We start from the raw sequence: 27,376 nt of genomic DNA on the forward strand, positions 1-27,376 counted from the left end.
CACACACACACACACGGATCAACTTGTAATCGCCGTCGTCCCTCACACTGCCATGGTCTCATCGAGCCAAAGAGCAGCGACAGCGCTTCCTCTTTCTCGCCGGGGAGACAAACTTTGAAACCTGAAAACACGCCATGCTGCTGGACGCTGCAGCCCCGCTGACATAAGCGACATCTGCGGAGCAGAAAGTATCTGAGCGACCACACGGAAACCACAAAGAAGAAGCAGTCGGTGTGTGTGTGTGTTAGTGTGTTTTTTTTTGTTCACGCTCGGAGGGAAAGACGGCATCCGGCCTGAAAAGAAGCTCCGAGGTCGGGGACTCCGGTCGGCGCAGCGCTAACCGTTTCTGGTGAGAACCCCCGTGTTATGTTTTTGGGTGTAAGCTAGTTTGAGTGAATTTAACAGCATGACAACAAGCAACATGACAAAAACAGCGACACACAAAACAGGCTGTTAACAGAGCAATGTTTACTTCGTGTGCTCAGTTCGAGTGCTGTCGTCCCATTCAGCCGTGTGGAACTATTAACAAAGGTTAGCTAGCCGCTGTCGGCTACAAAGTTCAGAGAGGTTACTAGTTCATCACATCTCCTGTCCTGAGTTCATGGCTACACGTTAGTGTCAGCTTTGTTGTTAAATATCACCGGGAGCTACACAAACTGTCACTGAGCTGTGTATGTGAGGGGGGAAGCTGGCAGCTCTGCGTGGATCATCTCCCACATTTCAGACATGTCCCGTCTTTCTGGTCCAACATTTTTTATTTTTTTAAACAAACTGGGTGAACCACACCGCGCAGATTGTACCAGTCTCTGAGACACACACACACAGCCAATAAGCTTTAAGCCGTTTCAGCTGTTGTCTGAAGGCCAGGACAGGAGCTGCAGACCAGGATCCTCCCTGGCCTGGGATCCAGTTGGAGAAACACCAGAGCAGGATCTAGGAATCTCACCTGCAGCTTTCAGTGAAGTCCTGTCCTCCTCCTGTAAGGGGGTTAACCTGTGTGTGTGTGTGTGGATTTGACAGGATGTCCACAAGGAAAGACATCATTGTTCTGGAGGATTCTCGTAGAACTAGTGAGGGAGTTTATTTTGATGTAAAAAAAAAAAACAACAAACAAAAACAAACCAGTAGCCTACAAGTAATTGTTCTTAAAAATGTGCAGAAACTCCAACTTAATGGTGTTTGAGTTCAATGACTGAGCCTCATTTCAGCTGCTGGTCTGATCTGAAGTGGTTTGTTGACTGCTTAATTAGGTTATCAAATATTATGTCAGTTTTTAACAGACAGTGATTTAATACTCCTCAAATATTATGATTTAAGCTTATTGTCAAATTAAATTATCTTAGTATTTATAAGAGAAACTAGACTTCTCTTTAAGCGGGATGAGATCTTTCCAATTTAAACGTTATTTTCACAGGATTAGAAATTTTAAAGCACCGAAATCCTGGTCAACAGGGAGTTTTCTGTAGTGCTAAACAGAATATCTTGGCTCTGTAAGTGGTGTTGTTGGAAACCTATGCTTTTCTTGCTGAATGAAGGAGTTGTCTTAGCACTTTCTCTCGTTTCCCTGAGAGCAGGTCTCAGTTTGACAGCTACGGGCTGCGGAGCTTCCTCATAGGATGTGTGTGTGTGTGTGTGTGTGGGGCGCCGAGGACACTTTGGAAAGTGTGTTTTGTTTCAGGCTCACAGTGACCCGCTGTTGGGGTTTTTTGGTACCAGCGGGAGGGGAAGGCGTTGTTGGAGGACAGCGTGCCCGGGTGTGTTGGTTTGACGTGGGGTCGTTCCCTTGGTGAGGGCCTTAGGGATGGTGGTGGCAGGGTAACCTGACCTGCTGTGAAACAGCTGTAGCCACGTGGAGCTGATCCCCTCGAGACCCAGTGTGGATCAGATGAGGGTCCAGTATGTGAATGGGTGTGTGTGGGCATGCATATAAAAAAACACGTTCAAACGTTGTTCAAGCCAAACTGCGATGACGTTTCAGGTGATTTTTTCTTGCTTTTCTGCGTCTTTTACTAATATAATGGGTGTTTCTGTCTGTGTGTGAAGGAGAGAGGGGTAAGTGCATGTCAAAGCAGAAGGCCAAGACAGCTGGCTGAAGGTTAATATGTCACCACTCTCAGGGGAGCAGCTGCTATGTCACAGGCACCACTCCTCTCTATAGATAGCCATGAATACAAACTCTTCCTCTTTTCTCTGCTGCATTAACACAAGAACCCTGGCACCGGCATGCAGCTCAGCCCTCACATATGCAGTTGCCCCACAAGACAAATGTTTCTGCTTGTGAGTTTGGCTGCTTCCACTCCCCGCTTCTCTATCTCTGTCTGAATCTGGAAGTGTCTGTTGGTACTAAGACCTCCCCCCCTCCAGCATCGGGGCCAGTTGGCCGAGAACCTGTGCATGTTACTCAGTAATAACTAATGCTGCATATCTGAGTCGTCATCTGTTGTATTAATGTCAGAAACAGGTGAGGGACAAATATTGTCTCACTCTTGGCAGGATTTGTCATAGCTGTCTGATCACTTGTCTGGTCTTTATTTGGAAGCAGACACACACACACACATTCATTCGAACCAACGTTATTACAGCCAGCAAAGCTTTGCATATTTGAGATGCATTGCGCCTTGTGTTCATAATTAAGTTTGCACCGGATTAATAAAACCCCATGGTAAATCCTGGTGATTTCTTTTAATTTAGAACCCTCCTCGACCGGTCGGCCTCGGCTCTAGCCCTTGTGCAACGTTCGCAAACACTAGCCTTTCGTGTTGTTCGGGACAAAAACGTCCTCTAACTTTAACAGTCTTAAAAATATATCAAATAAATATTTTTTTTTCACATTTTTTTTGCATAGACCTTTTAATTAACTTCAGTTCTAATCAAAAGTAGTGAAAACAAAATTCCCCCCCCCCCAGGATTTTAACCCCTTAATCACCAATTGTATAAGGGGTGGTGCTGAAAATTGGGAAAAAACACACAAAGTGGCTCATTTTTCATAGAAAAGGTAAATGTTTTTTAACCGTTATTACAGTCTGGGTCATGTCAAACATCAGTAACAACATTGACTTTATTGCATTATTAGTTTTTGCACAGCACTTGATTTTCATTTTTTCTCCCTTTACGTGTTGTTCGTGGCCATTTTTGTCCCATAGACTTCCATTATACATAATGCATTCTTGATTGTTGGTGGTTTACCCTGTTGGTAGGAGGTAAAATTTGTGATTAATTTTACAGTTAACAACTTAATGACCCTATTAACCCTTTACCTGCAGGCCTGTGCTCATGTAGTGTAGTTTCTGGCTTGTATATGGAGTTATAGGGAGTATTTTAGCACATAACTGTGTGTCTACACACTGTTAGAGAGAAAGAGAGCCATTTGCACACTGACCTTGTTGTGTGTGTGTGAGTACACACAACCACAGAGTCTTCATAGAGTAAACAAAAACAAAGAACATAGTTATGGCCAAAATAAACAGAAAAATTACTCTCAGAGGACAAAAATGTCCCGAACATTGCACAAGGGCTAGAGATGGTTCTTATTCAGGGATTAAGAACGTGGATAATAGTTCAACAGCTATGACTGAATAATAGAATTTCTTTTATCACATTAGAACTCTTTTTTTGCAATTTGTTTTTATATTAAGTTTTAAAGTCAACAACAAGAGACTGATGTTCAGCTTTATTCATAATTGATTAGTTAAACCTACATCCCAGTTATTTTCAGGTTTATTTGCTTCTCTGATGACAATGTTCTGCTCGTCTGTGTCTTTGAAAATTAAGTACTTTTGTCGTTTTGTTGTATTTTTGTCTTGTTTGCCAAGCGGCAGCAGTGAAAGCCACCAAAACATATGCTATAAAATATATAGTTTTCAATTTGATCTGAAGTAAAAAGCTAAATGTGGTTGATGTTTAAAATGTTCCTGACATCTTCATTTAGCCACTTGCTGCTGATGTTAAGACATGCAAAAACCTAAATATTTCAGCCCTAACAAGGCTTTGTCTGTGCTGTTTTATAAAATAAATAGCTGAAAAATACTTAGACCCTTAACTTGACTAGAAAAAAAACTCAGCTGAAACAAAATAACATCTGAACTCTGAGTGTTGTGGCGCATACATATGTGCCTGGTGCAGGCTGACTGAAATAATTACAAAGACTTCTAAGTGCTGTTTGTGTTTGCACTTTGACATGGAAACTGATATTCTGATAACCCCGTTCTGTCATGTGCCCTCAGTGAGATAGTAGCCTGCATGGCCTGTTGTTCCCTTTTTAATAGCTGTGAAAGCTACCTGCTGGGGCTTCTGCTGCAAGGATGAGTGCAGACGAGCCGGGGAGGGGAAGCTAATTGTTGCTCTCTCTGATGCTTATCGCCTGTTCACAAACGAACGGCAGGTGACTTGAGTCTGGCTCAGATCAGATGGGTCAACACCTAGGCGATTATCTCCATAATGAGCCAAATAGAATGTGTAATAACCAAGCTGCCTTTTATCTTGAAGGCTATCAGCATCTGAATATTGTATTAAACTAAAGTGCTAGACGAACACCTGCAACTTGTAGTAGCTGTCAGGTTTTTAGGATCTAGTCAGTAACATGTTAAATTTTATCAAGTCAGGGGCCTATGTTAATTTGGTTATTGTCCAAATGCAATTGTCCCCACAGAAGCTTGGATTTCTTCCCAAAAAAGTTGATTAGATTGAAAAAATATTCCTGTGGGGGTGACAGTAGTCAGCTGCCTGCCAGATAACATCAGACTCGCTTGATCTCAGTGCCCTGCTCTCATCCCAGCTGGGTCCACAAGGCTTATTTGTCACGATCCATGCTGGCCTTTCATCCCATTCACAAACTGCAAATCATGTGAAGTGTGAGTGGTGCTTAACATGGGCCATTTCCATTTAAATGGTGTGTTTAATTTTCAAAGTCATTCTTAAGCTGTTGGGTACGTGATGACGGCATGAAATTCCTTGTGTATTTTTTTCTAAACCAGTTTAAACCAAAAGTAATGCAATGTTAAACTTTGCCCCAAGCCCCTTTCACACACAGTCTGTGCAGCTATCAAGACCCCTCTTGGTGCCACTTTTGCAGCAGCTTTCTCTTCTCACATGGTGGCCAAAAGCTCAGATGAAACATAAAATGTTCCACCATTTCCCCCCTCTGTACCCACACAGATCAGCAAGCCGCATTGAAAGAATAACATTTAACAGGTTGTGTGAAAGAGGCTACAGTCTGTCTTTGTGGAGATCCCATCTCCAGGTGTTTCTGGTCCTCTTCCCTTGAAGGTACCATGTCAAAGCTTATTTTGTTGGTGTGTTGTTTTGTTTCGGCTGCGTAGTTGTGCCCTTGTCCTAGGATTCTTCCGGCACCAAGGTTTGCACTCTGTTGATTATGGTCTTTGTTATTCTCCAAGTTTCAGTGCCCAGCAATTTTACTACTGATTAACTGAGGCAGGTCATCCATAAAGCAACAACCCTCTGTTTCCTACGGTATTTTATGTTAAAAATGTCATTGGAAGTTGACTGTGAAATTGTTTAGCCACCCAGATCCTGGTGCATTTTTGTGATCAATTAGTTATTAGGTTGCAATGATGGATGTTTTGTTTGTTCCCTCCCGCATTTGGTAGTTTTGCTTGAAGAATTTCTAGGGAATTATTCGTGTTTATACCTTTGATGCTTGCACCTGCTCTGTTCGACGTACTACGTACCTGCACTGTTGAACCTGGTCATCTGCTGTCTTGACTGCAGCAGTACTGGGCACACAGAGGAGGCTTAGAGAAGAGCAGGCCTGTCACTCAAACGGCTGTAACCATAGCAGCAGTGTTAATCAGCCAGTGTTGAATCTTATTGCCTGTGAGGTCTGTGGCTGTGCGTCACGGGTCAGGCCTGACCCCTTTCGGCCCATGGCTCAGTCTGTGGTGCCGTGTTCTGTCTGCACACGCTCACATCAGCCCTGGCTTGTCTCTCAGCACCCCTCGGCCCTGACACGTGTGACAGGAGTGACAAAATATGTGTCAGGGTGGATGGAAAGGAGGCAAATGTGATGACACATTTGTAGCTAGATTTTACTGTTAAAGCTTCACCTGCTGCGCTGTGTGTGTGTGTGTGTGCATGCACGCGTCTGCCTGGTTGCCATGCTCGGCACTGCTCAGCTCAGCACCACGCAGCACCCAGCTACATCCTGCATCTCTTGAAAAGCCTACTTTTTACTGAACACAATGCAGCCTTTATGTAAGCCCCCAATAATGGAGCCAGCTCCTTCACTCATGTCCTCATTGTCTTGACCAGGTTGAGAAAAGACTGCTCTTTAGAAAACTGAGGCTGAGCTCACCCGTGAATCATGCCAACAGTGACACTTGTTCTCTGTCTCCTTCTCTGAGTGCGGCAGCCAGGATGGTGAGGCAGGCGTTTTCGAGGGCCCCCGCTTTCCTAAAGGCAGTGACGTTACTGAACCCTGTAGGGGTTACATAGAGGTTGTGACCTTGCTTTCCCCCTTTTCCTGTGTGTGGCTTAGACAGCAGTCACCATGTGGCAGGGATGGTGGCTGAGGTGCGATTGGTTCATGTTAAAGAAACGGAACAATTGCACAGTTTCTGCAGTGAATGGTGGCTTATGAAGGGCTAGTCTGGCGTTCCAGGGTTGCTGTGGGGAGGGAGGGTGGAGGTTCCTCACAGCAGGAACTCTGGCCTCACTCTTTAAGTAGTTCTGTCCTCATCATGAGCAGCACAGATACGGTTCTCAGGAGGCTGCACTGCAGCAGGATCCATACACAGCGTATGGCTATTGTCTCACTGCTGCAGCATTTATAACGATTCCCACACCCTCCTCATTTTCTCCCTGTTCTTCCATCTCTTGCCAGCAAAACAGTGGAGTGGAAAATGCATCTTAACACACACACAGGGAGTTGTCATTGTGTTTGTAACAGACATGTTCTGGTGGCTGGTGTAGGTGATGAAAATGCAGGCACATGTTGTGTGGTAGTGACGTGAGTCTGCTTCAGGATATAAGATGGGAATCGGAAAATCAGCATGCATGCAGTCTCCTGCAGTGCATGGAAAAAGCAGTGGGGGTTGCCTTGGCAACAAATCCTGAGTCAGCGCAGGGCTCGGACCCCTCCATTCCACATCCCCCACGCCCCACCCTCCACCTCCTACTCCTGGCCACCTCCCAGCTGATCTTGAGCTCAGACCTTAGACCGGCCTACTTAGGGGAGCAGGGATAAGGCTCAGAGCAGGGATCATGTCCAAAGCTCCACACTCGATCCCAGAGCAGGAACGTGGGGCCAGTGGATATGGGTGCACAGTGGACACCCCACACCCCTTTTTATTCCCCCCTCCCTCTCCCATTGCCTGCCATTAACTTTTAGAATTCCCAGAAACAGACTGTGCTCCATAGTAGGTCACATTATTGATGAACAGTGCTTCCCTCATATCCCTTTCAGTCACATTCATAAAGTCAGAGGGGATTCTGGATATTACCATGGAAACTGATGATTCTTCTTCTGGGAAAAAAACAGTGAAAGACCTGTCAGTTTATCCTAAAGTGCCACAGCATCCTGATTTTCGCTTATCCCAACAATCGTAAACACAACCACGGCTGTGACAGAGATTGTGATTATTATTGGAAAATATTCCTAATAATTTCAGCTCCAATTAAAGCATGCTTTTGCATAGAAATTCAAGAAATTTGGGAGGGGGGGGGATATGAAAAACAGCACTGATGCATATAACTGTGTTTTAAAGAACTAAAGTGCTTGTTTATCAGTTATGAGCGTGCTGTGTCACACATGTTGTCGGCTGTGTGTGAGACTGCAGCAGGAAGCGTGAGTAACACACTGAACTGCTCGGGAGATGACGGACCGCTTGTCCGTGCTGTGTCATGAAGCAGAACTGACTGAGATGAAGCTATTACGGCAGTCGCTGGCTGATGCTTTCCTTATTGTGGTCCCAGAAATAATTAGATTGGTTGGTTCTTCTTGACTAAGAGCACAGATGGGTAGTAAGTATAAGTGTAGGAGAAAAGCTGTGCAAGACAAGATTGTTCTGTAAAAATATCCACCGAGTCTCATTTGTTATGTAACCTGAACTGTCCAAAACAGGCAACTGTTGAGTCATAATGTCTACCTTTTTGGTCCCTACATAGTTAAGCTTGTATTGCGACAGTCAGAAAGGAAGAATTGCATGTTTATGAGCTGAGGTCATTGTTAGCGGTGGTGTTTCTAAAATGATGTCACCTTCATGCATGAAAAATGGAACCAGGAGAATATAGTGCATTCACCATTTGATTGACATGTACAAGCTAGATTTATTTGCATAGAGAAATGAAAGAGACACAAGATTCAAGTTTACAGCTGGATTAAATGTCCTGATGTCATGTGACACAATTTTTTTTCTGCTAAAATGGGGTCGTTTTCTGCCTCATTGCTCATCGGAGCTATGAATGTATGAAGTTTTGGTGTGTCATGGTGTCTAGTAGAAAACTTTATTTCCTGATGTGGGTATGGGAAATTTAAGTTATAGTTGTTAAGTAATAGTTGTTCATGACTGTTAGACGTATACATGAATGACGCAACTGCGGAGTATGTGTAAGTATGTATGATGTTTGTAGTGTAGCATAGCAACGCTTGTTATTATTTCTGATTGCCCGTCGGAACCCGCACGACGCGTCGGTGAGTGGGCATGATTAGTTTTGAAATGTTACAGTCAAAATGTTAGCCGTTAATAAGGGTTTGTTCGTGTGTTTTATTGCAGGTTTACAACCTGAAAGTTCCTAATAGTTCTGATGGAAACTAAAAGTTTCTGAAAGTTACTAATAGATCTAACACCACTAATAGTTCTGATGGAAACTAAAAGTTCTAAAAGTTCTAGGACTTAGACTGGTTCTAAGAGTCACTAAATGTTCAGCTGGACTAACTTCCAGCTGACAGTTCATGTAGCATGTGTGCGTGTGAAATAAAAGAGTGTGGAAACTACGAGTTGTATCCGCCGAGCTTGTTCCGACAACCCGTCCAGAGGGGAGACTAACGAAGAGTAAATCTGGACAGTGTCGGTCTTCTCTTTGCTCTGTCCTCTTTTTCTTTGGCCTAAAGCCCAGTTCTGGCCGAACGTTGCTGTCCTTTGAGAGGAGTGTGGGGGCTCGCTGCCTTCTAAAACTTTGTGAATACACACTCTTTAAAACCAGTTGCTTTATCTAAACCTAACAGCTACACGGCCTGCCTCTCACCCCAGATATGGTATCTTCTCAGAGAGATATTAGCTCATGTAAAATTAAAGTTTAAAGTTGCTGTTGGACCCTTCTCAAGAAGCAGCCGTTGCTGTTGTTTATGTTCTGAATATTGTCTTATATTACATCATCAACAGCAATCAGCCACACAATCAGGTTTATTGAGTGGGACACGTTCTTCGGCCCTTGGTGTCCACTGATGTCTGCACCACTTTATGGTGCAAAGTGGGATTAGGTGAGGATATGGTCTGGGACTAGCTGATTAGCATGATAAAATTGCAGTTCTGTTCATATTTTTTTGTAATGTTTTTACACCTTATCAGCTTGGAAATGTGGCAATTTTGGAGGATGTTTAGAGAGCTTTTGAACAATCATCAGCAACCACTAAAAAAATCTATTTATTTATTTGAGCAGAATAATGTAAATCCCTTTTTCCCCTTTCCTTTCTGTTTCTCACCTCTCAAAATGTCAAGCTCTGCATGTTTTTGACTTGTTGTTTTTCAGATTCATAATAAAAATAAGTTGTTTAAAAAAAATACAGTTTGGCAGACAAGATTAAGTTGAAATTATGGTCCCTTAACTGATGATTCATCTTTGTTTAAAGGGCAGTTTTCTTTATTCTCTACTGATGTTCTCCATCTATTTGGCTCTGGCTGAGTGAGTAGGTTTTGTCCCTGGATAGAATTCAGGTTATTAGTAATATTTAGAAGACAAAAGGCTGTCAGGAGGCAATGGTTGACCCTGAGTCCTGAGGGTTTGTGCTGCTCACATGTTTGTATGTCTGACTTGACTCATCAACATCCCAGATACATGTCTTGATTTGCCACAGAAATAGTCACATTCCTTATATTGAGGCCATGGGGCATGCTGCCTGTCATCCGTATTTTGAACTTGTTCTATTCACACATATATAGCCTCACTGAATTTCACATACATTACATTGTGTAGCTCTCACAATCAGTCACTCTCAGGCACGCAGTAAATGCGTCTGGAATGTGTGATGTGGACTCGATGTAGCCCAGGCTAGTCCTGCACCATTGAACTGCTAATCCCCCTGGTTTAGGATTTGCTTTTACAGTTTGGTGTGCCAGGGGCCGTTTTCTAAACTCACCCATAAGAATCTCTCACTGACTTGTCATGCTTTCCCAGAGGGAGGAATGTAAAGTAATGTGCCTGAATGAGCTGAGTCATAATTAGTGTCTGTGTGTTGATGGGTTCATTTGATTGACTCACATCTCTGCTGAGCTAACAACCTTTTCCGCTCTCGGTGTAGGATTGTGAAACATGACGGCGGCAACTGTATGAGTCGTATTCTTTTCAATTGAAGCCAGGTTACATTATAGGCTTAGTAGGTGAAACGTCTGCATGAGGAGCTACAGCTTACAGATAGTGAGTGTTCTCTGTACTAAAACATGATGTCTCTCTTCTTATCACTGTCTTCCTAAAACACGACAGTAGTTTAAATGTGTGTGATCATTTTTAAAAAAAAATTTGTCATCTCCAGGCCTCCCCTTCCCGAGAGCTCCATGGAGAAGATGAAGCGGTTCAAGCGGCGTCTTTCTCAGACGCTACGAGGCAGCCACACAATCGATGAATCTCTGTCAGAGCTGGCCGAGCAGATGACTATTGAGGAGAACGGCCTAAAGGACTGCGGTGAGTTTTAATGGCATGTTTTTTAAAAATAGCACATGAGCCGCCGCTTGTCTCATCTATGGAGGAGAGGCTTGTTAGAAGTTAAGTTCAATTTTCTAATACACTGCAATGATTAATCGAGTACGGTACTTGAGTAATATTCCAGGGCAAAATGCATCGACAACTTATTTCTAGTACTCGATGACGTAGCGGGATGATCAGCGTTTTGGGCGTAAGAGGCCCCGGGTTGGAAACGCGGGTGAGCCACACACGCAGGATGCTGAAATGATCCACTACCATTAGCAACCAAGATGGCAGCCCTCATGCCTTTCATAAGAAAGTGACTGTGTGGGTTTTAGGTCAGTTGACAGTGAAGTCTTCTACAGAAATGTCAAGGATAACAGAGTGGAGTCTGTTTGACTGGTTTTATTCAAACATCAGCCTGGCATGCAGAATTTCCATCACATTTACGTAATGAAATGCATGTCTGCAGTGGGATTTGCTGGCTGAATTTGAATAGTAGCACTTTCATCTAAACCCATTGCTTTTTATCTAATACTAATTCACAGTCTGAACCTCTGAATTTGTTGTTTGCTTCAGCTAAAGAGCCTAACCGGATATCAGACCCTTCCGAGCTTCCGTGACGTCACCCGTTTGTTTCTGAAGAGCCGTTCTGAGGCTCGGTGGGAGGTTCCAGGACGTTGATGACCGCCGCCATGTTGGCAGCGTCACGTCCGCCAAAACTCCAAATATGGACAAAAAGGGGGAGCACGAGCGGGGTTTAGGGGGGCGGAAGCAGGAAACTCACATTGTTATACGTCAACTGTCTGTCACTCAAGAGGCAACGCCCATAATTATGCGTAATTTTAAGTCAGAATACAATTGAAACGAGTGAGTTGTAAAAAAATTCACCCCCCCTACAATCAACGCTAGAAGAGAACCTATCATCTGAGACCAGAGCTGTAAACATGTTTTTTTCTGCTGTGAAGTCGGCCATTTTAACATGGGAGTCTATGGGAAATTACTCGCTTTTGGAGCCAGCCCCCAGCAGTTGCGGTGTGAATTACAAGTTTTGACACTTCCGCATGGGCTTCAAGTTTGAGCCCCGAAGGTTGCTGCTTGGTTCAGACCTATTTTCAAATCTGCCTAGCACACACTTGTGTCCGCACTCAATCCGGCTTCATCCAGCGTGTTTGCTGTCCTCCAAACCACTAGGTGGCGCCTCGTAATATACATACTCTGTTCAGGCCGCAGTAGGACCGTGTGTGCGCATGCGTCGTGCGGGTTTTTGTCCCGTGTCGCACCCCGTGAACCGGAAGTAGCATATCGCTAACCGGAAAGACGCATGTCGCTAACCGGAAGTAGCATGTTGCTAGCTGGATTCGCTAGCCACATTTGCGTTCACACCTGAGCCACATTTGAGCTAATCCGGCTAGATCCACCTCTCGTGGGTGGATCTAGCCGGATTGAAATCAAACTGGATACTGCCGGATTCGAGGTGTTCACACTCGGAAAAAAAACATCTGGATAGGCCCGAATCCCGCTTTAGCCAGATTTTTTTCCCCCAGTGTAAACGGGGTATTAGAAATATCTTTTGTATTGATGAATTGGTAAGGTAAGTTGTATGTCAATTTAAGCTCAGAAAATCTTCAAACATCTAACCAGTCACTCCTTTTTAACTACCTATAAAATAAATGTAAATTTTGAGTCGTTTCTCTCAGTTTGCTGCTCTGTATTGACCCTGGTCAGACTGTCAGATGTGACTTGTAATCACACAGTGTTCGGCACTGGTAGATACTACAGTTGTTTATCATTCATTTGGATCCCGCTGAAGGTTGCGGCCTTCAAGGCATCAAATAAAAAGCAGAGCAGAACAGCAGCTTATCACTGCTGATATTCACCAAAACTGCAGGGAGCGCAGGAGGGAGCATGCCTCGGTGCGCTACCACATCGTTGCTATGGTGCTTAGGGTCTGGAAACATTCTAGAGTTTCCATGACATTGCCACGGTGATTTGGATGACTTGGTGAAACCAGCCAGGCATCTTGATCCATTTCCCAGGCCTCTTTTTTTTTCTTCATCTTTCTGCTCCTCTCCTTCTCTTTGGTCCACAGGCAACAACCGCCCCTACTTATCATCGCCACTCTTTCTCCCTTCTTCAATCAATCAGATCGTCCAAGTCTATCCCCCTTCTCTCACTCCCACCGCTTTCTGAGAAGTAACCGGGCTTTGTAAAGAGCTTTTTGTATAGTGATTAACACCAAGTTTGGCCAGAGTGTTCTGTGCTTGGTGAGCGGGGACACAGAGTCATCGGTGTGCATGTGTGTTTATGTGAGTGTGTGAGCTTGTGTGAGGGGATTTTAGCGGCCTGTGTAACAGTAAGTAGGGTAGAGAGGAGACAGAATGGAGTAGCCAGATGAGATTTGATCTGAGCCTTGTGATTGGGGAAAAGCGTTCTGGTCCTGATCTGATTATGTAACACTCATAACACAGGCCGGCGGCAGCTGCACACAGATAAGGAGAGGTGGCATAAGGACCTGGATATCACATGGCTGTTTTTTTTTTGTTTTGTTTACATAGGAAATCTAGAAAATCCTTCTTATACATCTAAAAATATGGAGGTGGTGTGTGTGCAACTAAAAAAGGTTGCAGTGTAGCACATGAGCACAAAAACTTTTGCTGTTCACGTTGGCAAAAATGTTGCTTGATGAAATCTGTTTTTATAGCTCAACAAGACCTGGACACCCACAGCATTATGAATCGGCCTCAGAAAGCCAGCCATTAACATTATGGCTGGCTTTCTGGGGCTGTGAGCTTAATTTTGGCGATTTATTTGGGAAAAAATTACAACGAACCAGCTAATCCTGGAAACTGGAAGCCAGACAAATACGTGAGTTAATGGAGTGGTGGCGATGACAACATGCAAGCTTATAATGCTCGTGCATCCAAAAATAAATACGTATTTACTGATCTGGTGAGAAAATGTTTTGATGAAAGGGTTTAGCAGAGCCAAAAAGAAATCACCAGCATGTGACATCTTTGACATCCAAGAGTGCACTTTTAACTTATCCCACAGCAGAAATGTTGTACATTATTATTAAAATAATACTACAATATATTAATATTACATATTACAATATTTGTTTATCAAATGTTTAGAAATAATAAATGCAAAAATAGAAGATATTATGCCAAAGTCATGCTTATTGTTGTGTGTAGTCAGCACTCAAAACGCCTATTCTGAGTAGAGAAAAGCCAAGCTATTGTATGGACGGGTCATCTCAGCCTGTTTGGATTTAAGTGCTGTGACTACTGCACACAAAATCATGAAAACACACAAAAAAAGTCTCTTTTACTCGCACCCTTCCTCGCCATAGCAGGGCTCTAGACTAACTTTTTGCACTGGTTGCACTGGTGCGCCTACCGGCACAAAATTTAGGTGCACTGCATTAGGGTTGGGCGATATTGGCAAAAAAATTAATCACGATTAATTGTGGCATTTAGCCGATAACGATTAATTTGACGATTAATTGATGACAATTGCATGTTTTTGACTCTAAATTGGCACAGTGTTCTAGCATGATACCGACAAATCATCAGTCAAGTTAACTACTTCATTCTAACAGGTTAAGCTGGTGATTAGGCACCAACCAGCCATGGAAATATGTATTGATAATATTGAGGCACAAACTGCTTCAAAATAATAATGAAGCAAACATTTAAAGTAACTTTGTCCTTCAAATGTTTTTATCTTAGGGTCACAAAGCATGTCAACATTAAAATTAAACAGACAAATAGACAAATAAGTTCAGAAAAGTCACATCAGTGATTATTTCAAGTTAAAAAATGTGTCTGCGCAAATGAACCTGTGACTGGAATATGTCACAGACTAGTGCATGTTTTCACTCAGACTGTAGAACAGCAGCAGAAAAAACAAACAAATAAACAAACCGGACAATTTCACATTTAAATGTGTGTCTGTGCAAATCAACCTACGTTACGTTCTTCCAGCGCTTAGTTTGGTCGTAAGCAGCACAATGACTCAACGTATCGCGGATTCTCGGCTGAGTGGAATTCTTTCTAATATCTGCTGGAGGAGACTTCGCTGTTGTAATGTTTCCTATCTTGCTGTGGAGTCCGTAAATAAAGATCGGAGTTCATTCATTTGATACGAGCAAAAATCCAGTTACTATGGCAACAACCAATGCTCCACGCTTCACCTAATGCATGTCGCGGCACTATATACAGCTGTAGTGTAGTGTAGTGTTGTGTCCTCGTTGCGCTTTCTTCGGCTTTCTTCGGCTTTCTTCGTGCTCGGGCTTATGGTGACAGACGTTGAACTTATGTTAGGAACGTGCTGCTCCGCATTATTTAACTGAACACCACTGCCTTCCACCATTATTGTTATTGTGGACTCACATGTGCGCGGGTGATGGTGAGAGTACGCCGCACACAAAAATGCGTCATCATGACGAGGCACTAATCGCCGTAAACGATAAGTGGCAAATATTAATCGATTACAGTTTTTCTGACGATTAATTGCACACGATACGATTTTGCACAAGCCTACACTGCATCACACTTAATCCATATATTTTTGTACGCATCAGTACATTTTGTACATACATATCATCTTAAAATGAATTTGGACCTTGTATAATGAACACAGTTAAATAAAAAGTATTTTAAATACTGATAAAGTACTGATAGTACTCATTCAAATTATGGACAAACTAGCCAACAAGTCTGCCTGTCAGACAATGAAGATTTAAAGTTTGCTTTTTCTGGCTGTCACTCCTCACTTATCTATCTGCCAATGTGAATTAAAAATGATTAAAATTATATACACCATTATTTATTTAATAGTTGTGATTGAGATGTATTTTGTTTTCTTCGGGCCGAAACGAACTTTGTTGTTGTTCCCGTCGCCTCGGGTAACGGATCTCTCCGTTCTCGTGGAGTATGGAACAAGCTTGATTTTTTTTTTTAGTTGCACCATTGAGAAATTAGGTCGCATGTGCGCCCAAAATGGTCGCACTCTAGAGCCCTGCATAGGTATGTAATCCATAACCATAGGGGTTTTCTGTGATGGAATGATGTTTTATAACTGCTGCCTTATGTGAGGGTGTAATCCTTGTTGCCATGGATGTCCCATAGTATCCCTGTGCCTGATCTCTGACTGCAGCCCGACAGCTTTTCTGGGCTCGATTTTCTCCCCGCTGTCACAGTTGGTGTTTTACTAGGTGCTACTCTATACATAATAAATCTCTCACCTCGGTCGGCTCCATGTTTGGTTTTGGACAAATGCTCCACTGTCAGCCAGTTGTAAAGCTTTTTTTTCTGAATTCAAACTACACAATTACATGGAGGTGTTTACATGCTAGGCTCTCTCTCTCTCTCTCTCTCTCTCTCTCTCTCTCTCTCTCTCTCTCTCTCTCTCTCTCTCTCACTTCTCCCCGTTTTGAAACAGTGTCAGGTTCAGGCCAGTTCAGAACAGGATGATTCTCCCATTTTTGTTTACAATTAGGTAATCCTAGATTTACCAAGAGGCTGTGGGGATGTGATATCATAGAGAAATTAAAGCATGTCAGGATTAGATTGCATCAGATCAGATCCGTGGTGTGATAGGTTGTTTTGATCAGCAGGATGAACACTGAAGCCATGTGTTATGTTATGATGAAACTGATGTGTGGAAAAAATGTAATTATGTGATTGTTCTAAATCTATACATCAGTAGATTATGAGTTATGTAACTGATTATTTAACATTAGTTGGTGATATTCTGTGCGCCATTTTAATGCTTCACCTATTGATTATCGGTAATAAACCGCCACCAGAGCAGACTTTTTTAAAAATTAAGTCAATTTAGATCTTGAATTATTAATTATTATTATTTTTATTTAATATTATTATTTTAATATTTGTTATTATCGCTCATAACACGTATTCTCTGTTCAGTATAAACTAGTAGCTTGCTACCTAATAATAAATATAAATTAAATTAATAAATGTATTTAATAATAATAATAATAATAATAATAACAATAAAAAATGCTTTGTCTTCTCCTTCAGAGCCCATAGTGAGGAATGGCCGTCCTCCATCAGCCCACAGCGTCCACTCTTTTCTCCACCAGTACACGGGCTCCTTTAAGAAGCCACCATTACGGCGGCCTCAGAGCGTCATCGGTGGAGGTGGCTTGGGCTCGCTCATGGTCATGCCTCGCAATGGCAGTCGCCTCGGTGAGATACACACACACTTACAGTCCATGGTCACATTTAATGCGTATCTTTCTTCAGGCCTGAAAAAGAGAGACCAGATTTTTTTGTGTGCGTTATAGCATGTGGAATCCTACTCCTACACACTGTGCTTTTATGTATGTCTTGTCTGTTGAAGTCTCCCGTTGGTGTTGAGCCCTGCTCTTTTTTCCACACAGACTCCAGCGCTCATACTCCCTTTCGCTTTTCTTCCTCCCACTCAGATATTGTCCATGAGAATCTAAAGATGGGGTCAGATGGGGAAAGCGATCAGGCATCAGGGACGTCTTCCGACGAGGTGCAGTCGCCCACAGGTGTTTGTTTGAGGAACAGAGGGAACAGACGCATCTCAGCGGAGGTACGATTTGTCCTCTGCTGTTTAAGTCATGTGGGACATGAGTCACACGCTATGATTAACATGTATTCATCTGGGGTCTCACCCGGCTTAGTGTTTCAATCTCCTTTATCAATGAACATATGTTTTGTGTGCTATGAATTTACTGAGGAGAGGAAAAAAAGCGTCGAGCATTTCACAGCCGATCTTTCTTGGAGATGTACCATTTAAGGATATGCAGCTCCACACTGTAACCCAGCGTGGGTGTATACGCGCAGTGTGTCATGAACACACAGTTCTCTTATCTCAACACATAAATACAGCAAGAGACACACACAAACACACACTGTACATATTGTTTTTCTGAACATAGTTATCAAATCTGTTGTAAAAGGTTTCACAGGTATCACCACCTCCGCCCACCTCTCAATTACTTTCTCTCTCTCTCTCTCCGGCCCACACAGTCAGTAATGGGCAGACTGATTTTGACATGTCTCTGATTACATAATGTCAACACATTACGGAAAGACTTCTTGCTGTTACTTTTTAGTCCCACAAGCTTTTTTTTGCAAATTTTAAATAGTATTATTTGTTCCAAAAGTTCAAACATTTTAGAACAAACATTAGCCGCTTGTTCACTTAATAGTGCCTCACTACAATTTGACTCGGCTAAGTGCTTAAAAATGTTCTACCTTGGTCTGCATATAAAAGCATTTTTTCTGAAAATGAGGTTTAAGGATTTGCAGATGAACATTTTCCAGCACTGTTCTTGATTTAATCAATCACACAGAAATGTTAATAGTTAAACTTTAAATGCATCTGGAGCAGTTTCTAGGTTTATGTTGTGGACAAGGACACTTCACAGTGTGGGGTAGGCACCAGTGTTGGGATTAGTGGACAACCTGCTCCACCATCTGAGCCACAGCCGCCCTGATTAGTTTTATTAGTTTGATATAACATCCACCTACACACCTGGGAAGTCAGATTTGCACGCTAATGGGAAAACCTGATCAAGAGCGAAAACCTTGATCCATCTGTCTGGTCGAGACGCATGAAAGTCAGTGTGAAGCTTTACATCATCAGAAGTAACATCAAGAATTAAACAAGTCTTAAATCTTATCTCCTCATGTGCCTACATGGATTCTGATTGAGCATTTTAATTAATATCTTAAACTGCACTCATCTGTCCCCCTCTTTAGATGAAAGCCAAGAATCAGAGCCTTAAATCATCTTAACTGCTGCTAATGGGATTTTAGGGATGTACACCTGACATATGTCACTGCAACTGATGGTACACTTTCACAGTGTCAGGTCACAACTCCTGAATTAACAGAAAAAAAACGTGTAAATACATGTAGAGGCATTGTTATTCCTTATTTTCAGCATTGTTGTTCTCTTAGGAAATGTTCGTTCTTCTGCTTTCTGCATGCTTTAAACATGCTGTGTTCAGTGAGCAACTATTAAAATGGTCAAAGAAATTAATGATATAAGAAAATGTCAAATATGATCATCAAGAAAATGTAATAAATAGGAAATGCATTTTAAAGTATTTCCTATTTCAAAACAACAAAACAGTGACAATTATGTCTTTAGTGTTTCTTTTATAGAAATAGGAAATACTTTAAAATGAATTTCCTATTTCTATAAAAGAAACACTAAAGACATAATTGTCACTGTTTTGTTGTGGCGTATGTATTTTTCTATGTGCAGTCGATGTTGACATCTTACCACTGAGCCGCGTGTTGTGCACTGCCTGCTGGGTGATCATGGGAGAAGTCTTGTGATTGGGGAAAAACAGACACATTTGCTCCCTTCTCTTGATTGGTAGCTTTGATCGCAGGGCTGCGGGGATTTATGAACAAGATCGGCGCATCTGCACAGACAAACCAAGCTTGCAAGACTGCACGAGGAAGAAAAAAAACTCTTTTATGTGCAGTTACGCAGCACACTCCATTTGGGGCTGCCCACACACAGATGACACATCGTCTGTAGCTGTGTGCAAGCAGCACACCTCACACTTCCTGTGACTGTTTCACATGAAGTTTACTTCTTGGACAGAAGCATGCACACATACGTAGACAGGGGGAGAGCAGAGGAAGAGAACCAGCAGAACATCCTTCTGTCTCTAGTCAGGTAGTGGATTGTCTCTCCTTGCAGCGAAGCAGTGCTGTTTTGGGATTACATCACAAGGATTACTGTAATACGGTCCAGATGGGTCGCTGTTCTAACAGATTAGGATGGGTTGATTGGACAACTGGTGGAGGGTGGGGTGGGGTGGGTGATGTATGGCATCACTTACTCTGAGGAGTAACCACCAATCCTGAGCCGGCCACAGACTTTGTTGTATTGTTTATTAATCTGTAATCCCGACATTGAGTCACATAAACACAACAAAACCTGAATCTTAGATTAAGTTCTAAAATAAATGTGGATGCATTGATTTTTCAGTAAATATTTTTTTTTCCATTACTGGGAAGGTCTTTAAAACACATCATCTGGCTCCTTTAAACAACAACAGAACATCAGCAGCATCTGGCTGGTTGTAATGAAAACACCCCTTCCTGTAAGCTGACCGTGTGCTTAAAACGGCCACAGAGACAAAAAGCTGAGTCACTGTCATGGTTTAAATGGGAGGCAGAAGGTCAGTCGACCTATCCAGTTGGCCGTCGCCTGCAGTTAACAGATTTATCAGCTTGTTTGAGAGCCTGTCTTAAACTGAAAAGTTCAAAATTGCGTCTTGTCTGTTGCTTAAGAGAGATGAATGGAGCGGTGTTGCTAAGTATTTGGTGTTACTTCAGAGGAGGAAGTAGATTTAAAACAGCTAGAGAGAGAGAAAGAAAGAGGGAGAGAGGATGGATTAACAGTAATCTAACACAGGAAATGCATGATGGGAAAAATCCAGACATTGAATTATGAGTGTTTTTATTTTATATAACAAGTCATTAGTACATGTTTTAGTACTTAACTCGAGGAAAGACTTTACCCTGAACTCCTAAACAGGCTGCCTTTATCACAAACACACGTCCCATACACATGTAGCACGCTGCTACATGTGTATTTATCCACACACCGCCCTCTCTGTTGACCAGTGAGGCCTAACGCAGGCTGTGTCGTACAGGTTCTGCTTGTTTACTTTGGGTTTTTCAGCCATTTTGTTGCCACTCATTGGTATTTATTTAGAGCTTATGCAGTTTGCTGCAGGTTTTTTCAAGGTTTTACACCAGTTCTTTAATTGTTTTTATCTGTTTTCTGTTTGCAGGACTTGAACAAACGTCTGTCTCTACCAGCTGATATTCGGATACCTGACGGCTACCTGGAGAAGCTGCAGCTGAGGAGCCCACCGTTCGACCAGCCGCTGAGTCGACGCTCCCGTAGAGCATCACTGGTGAGAGACGGACTGGTTAGAGGAATCAGAAGTGAAGAATGGAAATGAATAAATGTGGCCTTGAGTAAAACACTGATTCACAGGACCCTTGAGAGGCGAAATGTTTGGCTAGGAAAACAAAACAAAATATTTTATAGGTTTGAAAAATGATTTTTTTACAAGGTGATTTTTGAATTAATGCTACAATTGTTCAACGAACTGATGCTGTAGTCCTCACAGCAGCAGCACAGGTTTGATTCCAGCCTTCATCCATTGCTTCCTGCCTGTCCCCACTGATTTGTCACAGCCTCTCTCCTGCAGTGATATGAACACATAAATATAGCCGGTTATGTTTGTAATGTTTATTTGGCTTTTCCTCCTTTTGTTTGATGCTGTTGGAGGCAATGTGACTTTAGCTCCGAGTATCTCCAACAATGATGATGGAGTCACAGATATTAGGTAGACACAAGTAGAATTTAGTATAATTTTTACATGCAGATTTAATAAAGTAAAGAGAACATGCATAATAAAAATCTGAATCTGCAAGGTGAAGTGCACCTGAAAGTGTTCATGTAGAGATACATGCAGAAAGTATTTTTATGTAAATGTGCTGCAGTGCATGAGTTTAGGTGGGATGAAAGAGAAATAGAAGTCACAGACATTGATAACAACAGCTCAGGCAGTTCTGTTATTTAAATACCTCAGAAAAACAGAAGTGAGAGAATGTCAGCCTTTTGCCCTCACACTGTTTAATCTCATCCTCTCTGCCTGTTGTCATGTGTTTATGTTGAACTGTGGCCTCGCTTGGTCGGCTGCCTCAATAATTGGTTTGCCGTTTGACTTTGAATGTGCAGCCGTGAAAAAAGCAGAACAGAGTAAGTAACGGCCTCGCCCTGTCCACCTCTTTTGAACATGCTCCACTGCAGAGTTGATCACGATGCTCTGAGTAAGTGTGTTTGACATACGGGGCTGTAGGCACTTTAAAGTTCACTGAAGACGTTTTTTTTTTTTTTTTTTTTTTTTTTTTTTTCCAAGATGTGGATCAAAAGTGATTTTTTTTTCCCGCTGTGTATGAAACGAGCTTTAAACCTTAATGAAGTTTGCCTTTGCTTGTCTTGGCATTTAAACAAACACAATGTAAAAGCCAAAAGCCAGCGGTCCTTTGTCACAACATATTAGTTATGATGGCGGTTTGGATGTGCGACCTCCTTACACCCTGCCCCCCCCCATCCCTCAGCCACTGCGAGACCGTCACAAGGATTTGTGGTGTTGTCTGTTAGCTTGTCACTGCTAATAAAGACGCCGGCCTCATTAATGCTGGCTGTCCTTTTTGTTTCCTCCAGTCAGAAATTGGATTTGGGAAGCTGGAGACCTACATCAAACTGGACAAACTGGGGGAGGTACGTATCAGCGTTAGCCTTGACTTCCTTTATCTGATCTCTCAGGTGTTTATGTTCTCACAGAATCTGCTTGTAAACCCCTGACGGCCAACATTTTCCTTCTGTTTTGTTGCTGTTCTCCAGGGCACGTATGCTACAGTCTTCAAGGGGAGGAGTAAGCTGACAGACAACCTCGTAGCACTAAAGGAGATCAGACTGGAGCATGAGGAGGGGGCGCCGTGCACAGCGATACGAGAAGGTGTGAAGGTTTAGAGTTTACCATGCAGTTAATAAAAATGAATTTTTTTCTTCATCGCTGCTAAAACTACAGGCTGCACGTAGCGATCGCTTTGCAGTGTTCTGTGTTTTTTTATTGGAGGTGGATGAGTACAGTTGTTTTTTTTTTTTTGTTCTGTAAGGCTAATGAGGACCTCACCAAGAGTGTGATGTTCGCTTCCTCACTGATTAGTTTGCCAGGATAAGCCTTATTTTTGTTGGCCTGAAGGATTTATAAATAAACCACTTGGCTTGATCAGTGTGAACTCAAGACTCATCAGAGCGAGGAGCGTTATGGTTTTTAGATCAAAGAAAATAAACTGAGTGTAATCACACTTACTCGCCTTTTTTTTTTAGTGTCTCTACTGAAGGACCTGAAGCACGCCAACATCGTCACGCTGCATGACATCGTCCACACAGACAAGTCGCTCACACTGGTCTTTGAATATCTGGTGAGACCACTAAAACGACTTCTGCAATCACCTCCTGCAATGCATGACTCAGATGTTATTGTGCCCAGGGGAGGATGACATTAATGTATTTTTCTATTATTATTATTATTATTCATGAGCCTCTGTGGAGTGGAGTTTGCGTATAACAGCTGTTGTGGCTTCTGTGCCTGTAGCTCGTCTACTCTAACGCCCTTCCTCTTTTCTAGGACAAAGACCTTAAGCAGTACATGGACGACTGCGGGAACATCCTGAGCATGCAGAATGTCAAGGTGAGCCTCCGCAGGCGGCCTGCCGGCCAGGGCCACCTTCATCACCTGTCAAGACTTTTTTCTGCTGTTGGTGTCGGGGATAGAAACACTTTTAGTCTGCCACCTGGTGGTGGAGAGCAGCAATATAGACGAAAATGGAAAAATGCCCAACATGTTTAAACATGTTGAGTCTGTAAATGTTTATTAATCCATTTAGTACATTTATTTAAACATTTACATAAATAGGTTTATATCAAGCAGCAGTATCTGCATCTGCAAAGCTCTACTGTTTTTATAGATACCTAATAATCATGCTCACATTTACTAATCTCAGTTATCTCCCCCTTTTTAGATTTTCCTGTTCCAGATCTTGCGAGGCTTGGCCTACTGTCACAGACGGAAAGTCCTTCACAGAGACCTGAAGCCCCAAAATCTCCTCATCAATGATAGAGGAGAACTCAAACTGGCAGACTTTGGTAAAAACAAACACATCTTTCATTTCAGAGTTTTATTTACTTTAATTCATTCATCATTTTTTTTACATGTAATTAATCCTTTCCTAATTTACATTATTCACTTGAGACATTCTAAATTCATTCATTCTCGATACGATCCTTTTCTTCCCTCATGTTTGTATTTCACAGGCCTGGCGAGGGCCAAGTCTGTGCCCACTAAAACATACTCTAATGAGGTGGTAACACTTTGGTATCGGCCTCCCGATGTGCTGCTGGGATCTTCTGAGTACTCCACACAGATAGACATGTGGTGAGTGGGCCTCGCTCTACGGGGGTGATTACAACTGTTAGAAAACTCTTAATGCGACTCCTGGTTACACTCTTTTTTACTGCCTTACGGCCACACAGGGTAGGTGTGGGTACATTTTTTTGGGGCCATTTTGCATCATCTCCAGACAGATGTTTGGAACTTCTTTCATTTGGTCACCTAAACAGGTGTTGCTTCCTGTGATTTGTCAGATTGAACCGACCTATGTATCATCATTGCAGAGTCTGATGCTGCTGTTTGGTGTCAGAGCTTTGTCTCTTTCTGACCTTCCCCTTTACTGTCTTCCCGTTAGGGGTGTGGGCTGCATATTCTATGAGATGGCTGCCGGCAGGCCCCTCTTCCCAGGCTCCACGGTGGAGGATGAACTGCACCTCATCTTCAGGCTGCTAGGTCAGTGCTGCCCCCTGCTGACAGGGGAGCACTCTAACTTCAAATATGAACCTTTAATCACATAAACCGTGGCATGTAGCCCCCCTGGGGCCGTGTTTAAAAAAAAAAAAAAAAAAAAAGCCCTCCAGCTGGCGAGGCGGAAAGCCCGACTCTAACTGGGTTGATCGAATGTCCCTCTGCAGGCACTCCCACAGAAGACAGCTGGCCTGGAATATCCTCTATCGACGAGTTCAAGTCCTACAAGTTCCCCAAGTACAAGGCACAGCCACTTATTAACCATGCACCCAGGTGAGAAGGAGATGTCGGTTATTCTTCTGTATCTGAATTCATTTGGTACAACTTCAGATATTTATGAGCACTTCTCCCTCACCTGTCTTACTAGTCCTCTAATCATTGGAGATGGGAGTGAGCAAATATTTCTCATGAGACCCAGGTATAATAGAAGAGTCAATGTGTAGACTTTTAGCAGTTAGACATTAGTATTACTGGTTTGTTTAGTTAGGAGTGTGTTCGCTCTGTCACTTCCTGTAAGGAAATCCTGTGGAATAGTTGACTCTGTATGACTCGGTTTCCTTCCTTACACTCTCCAGCATCTGTGAGTCAGTCCACCTTACTGACCCCCCTTCTCACTCTGTCTCTCCCTTTTTTTTTTTTCTCCCATTTCCTCCCCCCACAGGTTGGACACTGATGGAATCGAGCTGCTGATGTCATTCCTAAAAGTAAGTCTAACTCTATCTGCCAGGAATTAATGCGATGTTAAAAGCCGCGTGACACATTTTGCAGCTATGTCGGGACTGTATTTTTGGAAAGAGGTGCATCAGGGCATGCCAACACTTTCACATGCAATCACTCACTCAGCCCAGGTTTTTTTTTTTTGTTTCTTTAACAGTTGACTGTGTTTCTTTTATTGTCCTACATTTCAGTACGAATCGAAAAAGAGGATCTCTGCTGATGAAGCAATGAGGCAGCCGTACTTCAGGAGCCTGGGGCCACGTGTGCACACGCTGCCAGAGAGTGAGTAATGAAATGTTGATGCAGTAATGCAGACTTGGCAGGCTCTGCTACGTACAACTTGAAGGATATTGCAGTGTACAGCGAGGATCAGTTACAGCCTCATAACAAAGACACTTTTCCTCTGGCAAGATGTGAAGATGTGACTTTTTCTTTTTGCACTGACTGGCGCTCGTGTCTTTGGCAGACATATCCATATTCACACTGAAGGAGGTGCAGCTGCAGAAAGATCCCGGCTACAGGAACTCATCGTACCCCGAATCAGGTGAGGAGTAAAGAGTTAAGATGAGGGGAGTGAGGAGGGACAGATCAGATATATAGTGATCTCAAAGATGTGTGTTTTTGCCATCTGCCGCACTGATCTGACCACTTCAGAAGGTAAAGGTTCAACACAGTAGCCACAAATGGATAGTGTCTGTACATTTCGTGTATTAGTTAAGATGAGATTTTGCCCCCCTGACCTTCTAGGTTTAAATAAGATGATTCTTCTACAGTGATTCTGAGATGCTCACACACTAATGTGCTGTGCTACCATTGATGGTTGAATAAAGCATGAACACAACACAAGAGGAAAGTGCTGCTAGCTAATCAGACACATGACATGCTTTCCCTTTTAATGATGTTACACAGGCTGAAAAGTGGGCTCAAGTACACCATACTCCCTGTTTACACCCCCCCCCCCCCTCCCCTCAAAGCATAAACGGTATTTGTAATTCCAAACCCTGTGCTGCTAACTACACATTGACCTTCTTGCTTTTTTTTATCATTTCCTGCCAGGTAACGGGAAGAGCAGAAGGCAAAGCATGCTGTTTTAAAACATTTGGACTGTTTTTTTTTTTAATTTTTGGGAAGGATCTCCTCACTTGTACAGTTTTGCTGCCAGATCAGTAACCTGAGATGGATTTTGGTGTGGAACATCATGATCATCATCATCACTCCTACCCCCCCCCAAAAAAAAGACTATTTGGGGAACTCGTGCACAGTACAACCCCCCCCCCCCCTTCCTCCTCCCAGGCGTGATCTGAACCCGGCTCAAAAAGAGACATTTATATACTGTACATCTATATTTATTGAGAGAAGTATTTGCTGCTAAATCCAACTACTGTCTAGAATTCTAACTGGCTCAGTCACTTTAATGAATACATGCAATGTGTATAGATTTTGTGTGGTGATATCGTTTTTTTTTTTTGTCACTCGTTTATTTTTCATACATAAAAACTTCACCTCAAATCTCTTGGGTGGGTGTGGGTGTGTGTGTGTGTGTGTGTGTGAGGCACACAGACAGAGAGGGATGTTTCTGTAGCAACTCAGAAGGGTTTGATGTTCTGTGTCTGTTGCCACGGTGCTGCAAAATCATATGTGACCATTTATTTGAAGGTTTTCGAGGCCATCTTTGATAAATCCTAAAAACTTTTTTTATCCTGACTGGCTTAATAATATGAGAGCAATGCTGCAAGGAAGGCATATCATTCCAGGATGCTGTGCTGTCTCTGTGGTGACCAATGGTAAAAATTCAGGGAAAATGACAATTATTAATTAATAAGGGCATTACAGGATTAGTTACACCTCCTAAATATTTAATCACAACGAACAGCCTCCTTGTTCTACATCCACCTTTCACCTGACATGCCGTCTCTCCGGTCTGTTACAAAGAGGAGGTGCAAATTGAATGTGAGGATCTGAATCCAGAGTGCTACCGTTGTGCGTTCTTCTGTGTGCCATTTCCACCTCCATCAACTGTAAAGAATGTTTTTTTTGTTTTTTGCCTCCTTCACTGTGTTGCATGCCTGCTCTGTTTTATGCGGAATAACACAGCCACTGGACTCCCAATTCAGGAAGCAGTAGCTCCAGTCCTGCCCCCTCTTTGTGAGTCCAATCTGAGTCTATTGAACAGTGTTATAAGAGACGTTTTGTATCATACTCTTAACTTTATTTGTGGATAATTGTTATTATTGGTGTGGGATTACATTGCAGATGCCCTCCCATATTTTGACCCTTTTTTTTTTCAGAGTAAAAGAAAATAAATCTAAAGTTGAAACTGAGATAACATGT

At 42.7% G+C, this 27,376-nt stretch overlaps 1 protein-coding gene across 1 annotated transcript; it reads left to right on the forward strand.

The window, feature by feature from the left end:
* LOC114451931 (cyclin-dependent kinase 17-like) lies at positions 1-27,366 on the forward strand. The gene is made up of 17 exons (XM_028430925.1): positions 1-349; positions 10,706-10,854; positions 16,905-17,072; positions 17,312-17,445; positions 20,681-20,806; positions 22,129-22,185; positions 22,309-22,423; positions 22,798-22,892; positions 23,099-23,161; positions 23,493-23,616; positions 23,785-23,905; positions 24,216-24,313; positions 24,496-24,601; positions 24,990-25,032; positions 25,237-25,327; positions 25,512-25,589; positions 26,102-27,366. The coding sequence occupies exons 2-17, from the start codon at positions 10,728-10,730 to the stop codon at positions 26,137-26,139; spliced, it is 1,584 nt and encodes a 527-aa protein (XP_028286726.1). The 5' UTR covers positions 1-349; positions 10,706-10,727; the 3' UTR covers positions 26,140-27,366.
* The last annotated feature ends 10 nt before the right edge of the window (positions 27,367-27,376 follow it).

Source organism: Parambassis ranga, chromosome 19 (genome assembly GCF_900634625.1).
Source record: "Parambassis ranga chromosome 19, fParRan2.1, whole genome shotgun sequence".
In the NCBI taxonomy this organism is placed as follows: Eukaryota; Metazoa; Chordata; class Actinopteri; family Ambassidae; genus Parambassis; species Parambassis ranga.

Coding starts and splice junctions, on each gene's coding strand:
- LOC114451931 (XM_028430925.1), top strand. CDS start 10,728: ATGGAGAAGATGAAGCGGTTCAAGCGGCGTCTTTCTCAGACGCTACGA. Junction 23,617..23,784: donor ACTCAAACTGGCAGACTTTG/GTAAAAACAAAC, acceptor TGTATTTCACAG/GCCTGGCGAGGGCCAAGTCT. Junction 25,328..25,511: donor TGTGCACACGCTGCCAGAGA/GTGAGTAATGAA, acceptor TGTCTTTGGCAG/ACATATCCATATTCACACTG.